General features: G+C 32.8%; 2 protein-coding genes across 3 annotated transcripts; both read left to right on the top strand.

The window, feature by feature from the left end:
* The first annotated feature begins 12 nt into the window (after positions 1-12).
* Positions 13-3,666, top strand: LOC105327998 (calmodulin). The gene is made up of 5 exons (XM_011428706.4): positions 13-142; positions 911-941; positions 1,758-1,901; positions 2,846-3,088; positions 3,210-3,666. Exons 1-5 carry the CDS (start codon positions 140-142, stop codon positions 3,236-3,238), a joined length of 450 nt encoding a protein of 149 aa, XP_011427008.1. The 5' UTR covers positions 13-139; the 3' UTR covers positions 3,239-3,666.
* Positions 3,667-6,787: 3,121 nt separating this feature from the next.
* Positions 6,788-10,603, top strand: LOC105328000 (uncharacterized). 2 transcript variants are annotated; one of them, XM_011428709.4, is made up of 5 exons: positions 6,788-6,929; positions 8,200-8,251; positions 8,989-9,132; positions 9,692-9,934; positions 10,310-10,603. In XM_011428709.4, exons 1-5 carry the CDS (start codon positions 6,927-6,929, stop codon positions 10,480-10,482), a joined length of 615 nt encoding a protein of 204 aa, XP_011427011.1. In that variant the 5' UTR covers positions 6,788-6,926; the 3' UTR covers positions 10,483-10,603. The 2 variants fall into 2 exon arrangements, with proteins under 2 accessions (XP_011427011.1, XP_011427010.1); XM_011428708.4 differs by lacking the exon at positions 6,788-6,929 and adding an exon at positions 7,190-7,298.
* Positions 10,604-12,490: the final 1,887 nt, after the last annotated feature.

Here is a 12,490-nt window from a genome sequence, read left to right as displayed (position 1 = left end):
AAGTTTGATGAGTATTCCGTGTTTCCAATGACAAACTGAGGGTGCATGGACGACGGGCCTCAAATTTAAATTCCTAAATCAAGACAAAGGAAGTTGCGATCCTTCTGATATCCTTACCATTAGTTCTATCAACTTCAACATGGTAAGTCAAACTTTAAAACTGTTCGAACTTGTTGATGTCAAATATTTCGTTAACACATATTTTGTGTGTTCAGTATCATTATTAAAGAAATTGTTGAATTCATTGATGAAGTATGCTTGAATACATACAATGTACAAGTATATATTCACAGATAAAGAATGCATGAATATATACAAGTACAAACATAGATTTAAATTACCATTCTGAAGCACGGTTTTAATGCATGTTATATTGTAATGTGATATACATGTAACATATAAAATAATACAATAAGGAAACAGGTTTTTTTCTTTACCTCAGCATCATTTGAACTAGCTGCAGGTCTGTAGCTCCCAGTCTGAAAAATTCGGATAGACGACCCAGGTCGTCCATCCGAATTTTTCAGACCAGGAGCTACAGACCTTCAGCTACATTTGAACACAAAAGATGATTAAAAATCGTTTTTGACTTAAATGCATGTATTTGATCTTCTGTGTTCATAGATTGCTATATAAGGCAAAATAGAATATATATCGAGATATCTGAGACAATTGTACCAATAACCCATATCAATTTCAGTTGCAAATACATTTACCAAAATTCTATTAATTTTGTCAAGAATCATTTTCTTTGACCAGAAAATAAAATCACGTGAACAGTGAATATAACTTTGCTTACGTAATCGATGATGATCACGTTGTGTAATCTCCTTAAAAAGAGAAAATATCAAACTTTGGACTGTACACAAACCCGAAATATTATAGTAATTATGCAATTTAATGTTTTCAGGCAGAACAGCTAACAGAAGAGCAGATTGCAGGTACATGTCATTTTCTATTTAAAAATCAGATATTTTTGTGAACGGTCTTTAGGTATCCTACAGATGTATAACAACAACCAAGAAGCTTACAAATTCGGAGAATCTGGTTCTTTCGAAGCATGCACCAAAACGTTTGTTTCGAAGGATGATTTTAAAATAAATTATTTCTGTAAACAATCTTTAAATGCCCTATAACAGCATTTGAGAGGCCGAAAAATTCGGAGAAATCGGTTTTTTCGTCAAATTCGGAGAATTCAGTTCATTCTACCAAAACGTTTGTATAATATTTAAAGGATTATTGTTGACTATAGCTGCAAGTCATATAAAAATATGGCTTTAAAAAGCAGAAGTTTCAAATTGCATGTAATTGAACAGGAATAACTGCATGTGTTATATTAAAAGCCTTTATCGTTGTATTTATTGTCACTGTTAATTGTTCGTTTATAGCATGCTGAACAAGGAAACTTATTTATACAAAAAATGAATCTGCGATACTCTTGCTCTTGGGAACAGTCATTAAGGTTTAATCAGTATATCTTTATGACAACATGAATACGGAATGAATTTTTGGAATTATCACTAGTATTTTATATACCTTATATCCGAAACATAGTTTTTTTTTTTTTACACTTATTCAACTTCAAGGAAACGTTAGCCGTCCTTCAAAGTTTATGTAAATATGCCCACCCCCTTACTTAGTAATCTAAATATATCCTGTCAATCTAAACATGCGTCTTGGCAATATTTGCAAAACATATCTTACAAACGATGGTGATGTAAGTTTGCTAAAAATCAATCTCTGTTTGCCTATCATAGAATTCAAGGAAGCGTTCAGTTTATTTGACAAGGATGGGGACGGTACTATCAGCAGTAAAGAACTAGGGACCGTGATGAGGTCCCTGGGCCAAAACCCCACTGAAGCTGACCTCCAGGACATGGTCAACGAGGTGGATGCTGATGGTAACAATATACTGTACTGACATCTTTATCGAAATATCTATTATGTAGATCTATTGTTCCAATATATCTATCATAATCTTTCTGTTCTGTAAAGGTTATCCTGTAGCATTATATTCATTCCATTAAAGCTGCTTGGTCCGATTTTATATCAAATTTTGTGCACGTTTTTAAACGATAATTATGCTAAGTATATGTATAATAATAGACATTGCAGTAGTTTTCCAAGTCAATTAAGCCAAATTTCAATGAAAAAAAAATTGTACAAAATTTGTTAACAAAACAAACGACATAAAAAGGTATCGGGTTATTTCGCCTCATGCTAAAATTCACCCCTGACGTCAAGACGGGTATGGTTGTATTACGACTTTGACATCGCTATAAATAAAGGTCATAATGTTCAGGGAAATTACAAATAAACCTGTGTACGTTTTGTTTGCTAATAATTCTACTGTTTGCTTTGTTTACAATCGATGCATAGCATGTAGGTTGTATAACTCCAATCATTTGGGGACGAAACCAAACGGTTCCCTTTTCTAAACATACCATGATGTATTTTGGTTTGTTTTTTCGTTTGCCCAAAGAGAAATTAGTCCATAACTTTCTAAGACAAACGGCCTTTATGAAAAAAATAGTTGATACTGTAATAACAAAAAATCGGACCAAGCAGCTTTAATTGCAACAAAGATGCCTTCTCGAGTGTGTAATTCAGTACCATACAATGGCTCTAATCCAGTACTTCCATAAGGAAGCATGTCATCACTCGGCACACCTTGGCCGATTCGTAGGTTACGGAATCGGCCGAGGTTTGCCGAATGCTATATCTCTATGTAAATTTTATTATCACGGTTATATGGGTAATACAGAAACTTCAGTTATCACACGTATTTATGAATAAGTTCAATTCAGAAGCGATGGAACTTAATTATTTCAACGTTCCTACAAAGGTAATGGGACGATAGACTTTCCTGAATTCTTGACAATGATGGCGAGAAAGATGAAAGACGAGGACTCAGAAGAAGAACTACGAGAGGCATTTAAAGTTTTTGATAAAGACGGAAGTGGCGACATCAGTGCAGCCGAATTACGTCACGTGATGACAAGTCTCGGAGAAAAGCTAACGGACGAGGAAGTAGACGAGATGATACGAGAGGCAGACATTGATGGTGACGGAAAAGTTAATTATGAAGGTAATGAACTATTTTACAATGTTATCATTATTTACAAAATGAGTATATTATATTACATTATATTTATATTTATAAAATCACATATTCTTAATAAGCCTTGTTTTCTTTTTCTGTGTCACAGAATTTGTCCATATGATGACCCAGAAATAACACGGAACTTCTCCTAACCACCGGTGATGTTGTGTGAATGAAATTCGTGAATGACGTAAATTCTATTCATCTTCAGTATTGTCATGATCATACGTGTACAGTTAACGTAAAAGAAATTGTTAGCAGAATATTGTATATTGTTATACACAAGGGAAAGACTTCGACTTCAGCATCTGCTCTACAAGAATGATATATTCTAAAAAAATGTTATAAGAATCGATTTCTTTACGCAAGGGAATTGGTTTTGTATCAAGTAATTCAAAAGTTGACAATAAAATTCTTTAATTTACCGAGGTATAGATTTATTTTCTTGGTGGGTTAAGGAATGGTAACTCTACCAATCTTACCCAGTCACTCAGCCGACTTCAATGTTTTCTGCTAATGTTTTGTCAGTATCAAATGAGATAAATATCGTTTAAAACACTTCACGCCTGAGTTTGTCTTTTTTGCTCGTGTTGCTATTTAATAGTTGCATTTTTGTAACATTTTGTATTATATCTTCACAAAGATCTCTCTGTTCAAAACATGTACATAACAATGCGCCTGCCTTATTAATTAATATCAAATTATTGATTTAATAAATTATCATCCTTTTTGTTATTTCTGCTCTAATCATGATTATAATTAAGAGTTACAATTCGAAACGTGTGTAAACACACGTGCATTTTTTATTTTTTATATCTTAACCAAAGATACACACAAAAGGAATTCAGTGTGCTGTTATTCATGTTAGGCAGACCAATTATCAGTTTAAAACTAAAAGTACCTGTATATTACATAAATAAAATACATGCACGTAACTAGGAAACACTAGCTTGTATTATAAATGAATAACTCGGTCACGCATATTTTCCTGTTTGCCTACAGTGACAGTTTTTCTGTCAATTTATATCTTTATATCAAGTCTTCATAATATCTAAAAATCATAAATATTTGAACATTGGAAGAGTAAAAGATAATCAAAATATCTTTAAAATTTAAGAAAATTAGAGGAAACGCAGGCTAAGCAATATAAATGTTAGTTTAAATATTTATGCCAATTTAGTAGTATAAACTGATAGACATTCTAGTATCCTATTATTTCATTGAAGAATAGAAACCTCACAGGTAAAACAGATGTCTACATAACTGCAAATAACTACTATATTTATTTTTATCATTCTTTAAGTTGAGGGAAAAGAAAGTGACCTTGACCTGACCTTTATGCGAAAACAGGATGGCCAAATTTGATTAAACTGATAGAATCATTTGAATTATATAATCTGTTTGACTGTGTTAAAATTTCATGAATTTCTTAATATAAGATGTATGTCAGATAACGAGAAGATCCTTCCTTAATAAATAATAAACTTTTTGGAAACTCATGGGATTTCTCTACATTAGACAAATTTCGACGGAGTAGTATGAAGAAAACCATGGGTTCAATGGTGTAACGTACATAGAAAGCCTATTTTAGTAACACTCTCCTTGGGTTCAAATGTGACCAGTCACTAACTTTTAAGTAATTGGTTATACTAGCTCAGTAGCTTGTGTTTTTAAAGACTCTTCAATGTTTAGAACCGTTTTAACAAGAGCTTGGACTTTGGGTAGTTGTGTTTTTGGAATGTTTATTTCTCTCAAACCATATCAATGGTACATGAGGTACAAAAACAAAAATATTTACAAATGTACAAATGCAGGGTGTCAATGTGTCAAACAGCAATGTGACGTAGGCCTGTCTATTTCATTGACGGCCACTTGGCCATGGCTCTTTGAAATCAACAAGATTTGTCTGGCTTTTAAGCTAAGACTACGCAATTGGTGCATATTTCGCTTGAAAACGCATCATTTTAACTTGTTTTGACGCAAGAAATAGATAGCTACGCCCTACTGAAAGTCCAAGCTATTGTTAAAATGGTTCTATTATGATACAAGCTGGCATCGTTATCTTTTTTTTTAAACTTCATTTACATCGACCCATTGAACTTTTTTAAAGTGATTAACTTACAGCCATTCGTAAGAAAAAAAAATTAAAAGGAAATGTTTCTTATATTTCTGCAAGGCAGGTGGTTTTGATGGGACTTCTGTAGGTCTTGAACTTACAAAGTTTTTAACCTTTAAAATAATTTTGTTATTTTTAGGTCTAATCACAAGAAGAAATATCACATAACTCTCAATTTGAAAACTTTAATTTTGCCCTGCAAATTCTCTAGAATACAGGAGCTTTCGAGGGCTTCGCTCCCTCGAACCATAAAAAATAACGGAAAATGTTTCTTTATGTATTTCTGCAAGGCAGGGGTTTTTGATTGGATAACTGCAGGTCTTAAATGAATCGTTTTACTTTTAAGTATACACACGAGAATAAATATCACAAATGTCTAAATTTTAAGACTTCTTTTATACCCTATAAAATCTCTAGAACTCAGGAGCTTCCGGGGGCCTCGCCCTCTGGACTCCCATCAGGGCTATGCCCTGGACCCACTTGGGGTCTCAAGGCGACCCCTGAGCCCTTGCTTAAAACTGGCGCCCTCTCTTACTCCAAATCAAATATGGAGAAGGCTTACATAGGCATTGCCTGCTGCCTAATCCATTTATGTAAATGTATATTTGCATAATAAAATATGTTCAAAATCATAACAAAAATCCTGGATCCACCTCTGAATGTGTAGGTATGAAAGGAAAGATACAAGTTTGTAATTATACAAGTCTATTGATTTGATTATGGAAACAACACATTTATTTCTAAGCGGTACATTATCTATCACCCCCCCCCCCCCCCCCCCCCCCGTTTCCATGGAAAAATATTAATATTTTTAAACACCAAAAATGTTAACCACGATATTCATCATTAGTGGAAAATAAGAGTAATGACGACCATTATATACTAAAAACTTTGAAAATATGTATCATGTTCATTCACGTATAGGATTTTTTAATTTTACCGGAAAATTACAAGAAAAAAACTATTTATAGCAAATATATAACTGAGGGATAAGTTACATGTATATCTAATGTTGAAAATGAATTTAAATGTCTATTTCTAATACATTTGTAAACAAAGTGGATTTAATCTTCACCCATACAGTTGACAATGAATAACTACAAAAAGATTGGCTCTCACAACGAGTATCTATAACATTATCATTTACTTTTCTCTCTTTGAAAACATTGATTTACGTTTCAAAAACAATACAAATGATAGCCAATAAAATCAATAGTCATTCCACACGGGACCAAACAAAAATAATCGCTCTGGAAATTTTAATTTTAAAGTTTTATATATCGGGGTTGCCATTGTTCGGTTTCCATTTTTTTTTTCAAGCAACAAATGCACGTTCGCATGTATTACCCCGACACGTTAGCTCTCGTTATCACATTGTTCTCGGGTAAAGTTTCCTGCAGATCCATTCCTTAATTAATTTATAACGTTTAAATATCTATCAGTATGGAGGACAATGGAGTATATACCCATACCACTATTGATCCCGAATTTAAAAGAGGTCAGCTCTTTAATGCCTCCATTCTTTACCTTTACACGTCACAGCATTGTTTGGGATTTGGCTGTGCAATTTTTTTTTTTTAAAATTCGATGAATTAGTACGTACTAAGAATATACCTAGCAATTCTCCGCGTGTAAACATGACTTGATGGCCAACCTCATTCGCAAATGCAATTAGACAAGTTCCATTAGCAGGATAAATCTTTAAACATGGTTTGTATAATTTGTCTATTGTTTTCGCTTACAATCTATGCCTGTGAAACAGGGCAGTTGTGCACTTATCCGAGGGTCGCATACTGTAAATATATCTTTCATTATATTGATTGAGCGAAATGGATTTTTCTCTTCAAGTCTAATTTCTTGTTTAACTTTTTTCAGCTTTTTTGAATGGCATATCAATGTTGATTTGTCCCCTCAAAGAAAACATACTTTACGTCAGAATCTGTATTGTATGTGTGAACTTAAAAATGCAAGAGGCGTAACAAGAATTTATTCAATAATAATATGTTTATTTATGTGTAAATTGCTTTCCATTATTGGGTTTATTCTACCCCTTTGGCAATGGAAGAGACAGCAGCGCGGGTAAGATTCCTCTATAATTAAATGCACGTTGATCGAAGTTAAAATGACAAAAGTAAATTTGAAAGGTTTAGGTATGCATTCTTATCCATATTTCAAAAAAATTGATTTAAAAAAAATGATGCTGGATTCTATTTTGGGCATTTTTGATATGATATATTAGGTTATTGACATTTGCTTAACTATCCTTGCTGGCAACGCAACTTTAACTATTGTTATTCAACTCATTAATTTAACAGAGTCATCGTGATATTATTAAGCCTTGATCTGATAAAGTTTGAATATGGGCATTCGGATACCAAGTTCGTATAACATTAGATATGAAATATCAATATTTTATTTATATTCGTTATTGAGTTGATCTTATGTTCATTTTTTATTTTTTTTTCTTTCACCAATTGGTGTTAGTGAGAAATGCTATCTAAACTGAATATATCATTTATAAACTGTCTATATCATTCATAATTCCAAAATTACATGTACTAACTAATATTACTTACTGAATATACCATTACTTGCATCATTTAAAAGTCATAAGTTTTAAAACATTATTAATGGAAATCCGATGCCTAGTGCACAGTAATTGTCGCAGGAGATTTTATTTTACTTTTTTTTTTTGGAAAAAAAAACCACAAACATGAAACAGATTTCATGTAAGATATTTAACAAAATTCTGAAGGTGTGAATAGCCGTTAACGAGAGATCAATACATTTCATTGTTCCATAAGTATCAAAGAAAGTTCATCAATAGAGGCAGTGGGGTTTGCTATTCAATACACAAGACCACATGTATCAATTGTATTGAAAACAAAGTGTTTGCCAATATGTTACTTCAAAAGTAACAATGATGTTGTACCAACTGTAGCGACTTTATTCTCATGCTATATGTATTTTTTTTCTTCAGAATGCGGAAGATCAGGAAATTTTGGAAAATCTCACAGAAGAACAGATTGACGGTACTGTGTTTTTCGTAGAACCCAAATTCAAATCTCTTACGTACATGAACTTATGAATTGTTGAATACAAATTCTCTTTTAAATGAAAACAATCCAGTTTATAGCAGATTTTCTGATCCAACGCACATGATAAGAACTTGAAAAAGTAAAAACCTAATGAGCTTATGATATAAATAAACCCTCTGGAGTTATGTCTTACAAAAGTACACAGCACTTGGACCGGTGAATATTAACCCTTGTGTAATTCGAAGGTCTCGTTATTAAGTGCTGGTCCAAGATTGTGTCATATGCTAGTATTCCTTAGTTTGCTTTGAAAAGTTTCATTGACATTTTGTAATCCGTGTCTAATAAGTACTTGCCAGAAATTATTTCTTTCACTTCTTATGCACTACGTATAGAAGCTTTGTACTTTTAAGCTCTAGATTTGTCTTCAATTGTCTTGTAATAGTGGAGTCATATTGATTCATTAACTAAGTAATACAAATACTGTTAATTTATCACAGCTATATATGTGTCTCTCCCCCCCCCCCTCTCTCTCTCTCTCTCTCTCTCTCAACCTTTGCCTCTTTCTAGAATTAAAACAAAAATTCAGATAAATATTGTTTCTTTACAATGTCTGGACAAATTTTAGAGAGACACATTATAAATAGAATTAAAGGGTAATACACTACATTTCCAAGACTATTCGCTAATACAGTTTCACATGCATTTTATGGATGACTTTTTTTAAACTGTAGAATTTAAGGAGGCGTTTCGATTGTTTGACAAAGACGGATCTGGCACGATATCCAACGATGAATTAGGGACAGTCATGAGGTCCCTGGGACAGAACCCCTCGGACCAGGAACTGACGGACCTAGTGGAGGAGGTCGACATAGACGGTAGGGACAGAGGATTGAATCCAACCATAAGATACATGTAGTACCAATATATTGTAACTTGTTAGAGCTACACTAGTGCTATATCAGTTCTCTTCTAACGTTACGTACTAAATTACCTCATTACCTTTTATCCGAATGTAAGCTCTTTGATGATTAGGTATGTTACTGTCACACAAAAAATCTTTTTTTTTTTTTCTTGGGTTCTCGAGCGCTTTTGATCGAATATTCCGATAAAATCTACAGGTATTTGGCAAAACCCACCGAGCAGTGCTGTATATCATTATGTATATAAACAAGGCCATAATGAAGAATATTTATATAGCTTCATGTTTTATTTACCGTGTATTTTATATCATATAAATGTACAATTCAAAATCGACACTGCACAAAATGAAACATACTGTTGCATAAATTACATTCGGACATGTAGAAAATTCGATCATGATCACAATAATATCTTTTGAAAGAAAGAATAGTAGAGAAAAACTTTTGACATCAAATTTTTGTAGAACTCGTTCAAAATACTTTTAACGATTTTTCTTCCCTCTAAAATATTCAGGAAATGGAGAAATTGACTTTCAAGAGTTTCTCCTGATGATGGCAAAAAAGATGAATGCCGTAGACTCTGAGCAAGAAATTCGAGAAGCTTTCAAAGTGTTCGACAAAGAGGGGTCAGGGTCAATTAGTTCCGCGTACCTACGTCACATCATGACCACAATGGGGGACAGACTGTCAGATGATGAGGTGGACGAGATGATACAGGAAGCGGATATGGATGGCGACGGAGATATAGATTATGACGGTATGAGTGTGACACGTGTCGCATGTTTTACATGTAAATGGTTAATTCATTAGGTGACAGGAAATACAATTTACAACACGAAAAAGTGTCATGTAAGTGTCAAGTGTCAGTAAATTCAAATTTTGCAACATATAGTACACATGTCAATATGAGGAAATTGACTTAATGCTATCTTTCAACAAGTGGTATTGAACAGTTAAGAACACGTATTTCGAATTCCTTCCTATTTACGTAATAACACAGCCTGTACTTCTTTAGGAATGTTCATTTTCACCGATATTTGAAACAATCAATTTTTACTTCAACAAAAAAAAAAGATCTACTGAACCCTTTCTTAGTTTTCTATCGATAAGAAACTTAGTTTTTTTTCCGTAGAATTTGTAAAAATGTTGGCTGGTGCTGGACAAGAAGAAAAAGAGCAAAAAGCCGCCGCCCAGAATGCGCAGAAGGGTGGCGCCACCGGAAGCACACCAGCGGCGACTAAATCAGACACAAAAACGGATACGAAGCACGATCCAAAGCACGGAACACCGACCAGGAAAAAATAGGAAACTCGGACTAAAACATATACATTGACATACTGTACATATTGTAAATATTGATTGTTGACTTCGTTTATATATTTTGTGTTGACTTTTTCTGTGAAAAGTGCAAATAAATTTTATATCGGTTGTTTTCTATTGGAAAGGTGACAGTGGGGTGAGTGCGCATATTAACCATTTTAGTATAGAAAACGATGGGGAATTATTCAAGGCGAGATGAATAAATGCTTCATGTATATTTCCCTAATGTTAAACTTAAAATTTGGCCAAAAAAACCCGTTGAGACTAAATTGGAGATAATATCGACTCATTGCTAAAAAGGATACGGACAGTGAATACATGTTCAAACACAGATTAGCTTATTTCTGCAATCTTTGTGTCACTCAATAAAAACTGAGAGAATAGGAAGATTCATGTAGAAGTTCTCGCCATGAAAACGTTAGAAGATTTACCATAATCATACTATTTACCTTTGATTTTCTGCTTTTTGTACAAGTGCTCAAAATGAAGATTTATAAAATCGGTATCAATTGATTAATTTCGATTTAAGAGGGATATTACATACTCAAACTGGTTTTATCTCCTTTCAAACATTAACAAAGTCTCAACCTTGTGTTTACCTTTGCCATAAGGTGTTTAGATTGTATAAAGCTGTTCTTTACACCATGTGCTTGAATAATTTTCATAAATTCTATAACATTGAAGGGCAAAATATTCTGCATAATATTTTCACAAAGAAATTTAACAGAACCAAACAGTTGAGTTTATCTTGTATATTTGCCTAAATTATTTATGTACATGTTTTAATCGTAGATTTAATATTCAACAATTTCTATTATATTGATTGCATTTAATTCATTTTAAAAGAAGAATCCTATGATCGGGTCGAATGCCACTTCAATGGAAAATTTATCAATGCCTATTTTGATAAAAGCTAGAAATCTCGCGCATAGAAGACCCAGTTTCTTTACAATATCTTGCACATAGACAGTATTAACCGGGAATATACACTCGTCATCAAATTTCTCCAGAACAGCATGTATAAAAGATTGTCTGTTATTTGCAATGTACACGCATTGTGGAACAAAAGAAAAAAAAATAAAACTGGAAAAAATTACTTAAAAACGGATTTATGTAATCACTTATAATTTTGAAAAAAAATTATTGAATTTATTTCCATTTACGAAATGTTTTTCCTATAAAGAAGCATTCTATTATTTGATTTCATCAGAAAATTTCAAAATTCAACACAAAACTGCGAAAGTAGATGTACAAAAGGTTAAAGTATGACCTTGTGTGTAAAAACAAGGAAATGCCACTAAAATTAAATATACACCGAATGTACATGTATTGCATTTGTTTTTTAAAACATCATTAAGTCATGTATGTAGTTTCTTCAAAATTTTCATGTATGTGTTTGATATATTTGTACAAAAACACCATTAATTTACATAAAGCTGGATGTCAATAGCATGATATCCAGGTAAAATCAATACCTGTCCCTTGTGAAAATTGACGATTGTGAGAAAATATCGCTGTATAAATGTTGATAGCCTCGTTCAAACTAAAAGTTTTCAACGTGTTCTGAAGCAGAATTCAACATTACCCTGTCTTCAAATTTGAAAAGGGTGTATGTATGACTTTTTTCTTTGAAGAGACATTTCGTTATTTGGCCTCGTTTTGGCAGACAACATTGTCTGTTAACATTTTTCATGTAAACACGTACAAAGGAATCAATCAATTTGATATTTCACACGTGCATTTACTTAAATGGTTCTTCAACCAAATGATAATAGAAACACAAAGTTCTTCAAACACACAGGAAAATGATTTTTCTTTCGGTTGACACGATTCAATGGTAAAAGATATCATGGCAAGAAGAACAAGTGACAATGAGGTAAAAGAAAGTTTTGTTTTTTCCCCCATGATTATAAATGACGTTTTAGCATTTATTATAATTTCCTAATTAGACACAAAATACGTTGTTGGAAAAATACAGTAGCTCGTGTTAAGA

Source organism: Magallana gigas, chromosome 6, assembly GCF_963853765.1.
Source record: "Magallana gigas chromosome 6, xbMagGiga1.1, whole genome shotgun sequence".
NCBI classification, from domain to species: domain Eukaryota; kingdom Metazoa; phylum Mollusca; class Bivalvia; order Ostreida; family Ostreidae; genus Magallana; species Magallana gigas.
The sequence above is the reverse complement of the archived record's forward strand: the minus strand, read 5'-3'. Positions and strand labels throughout refer to the sequence as shown.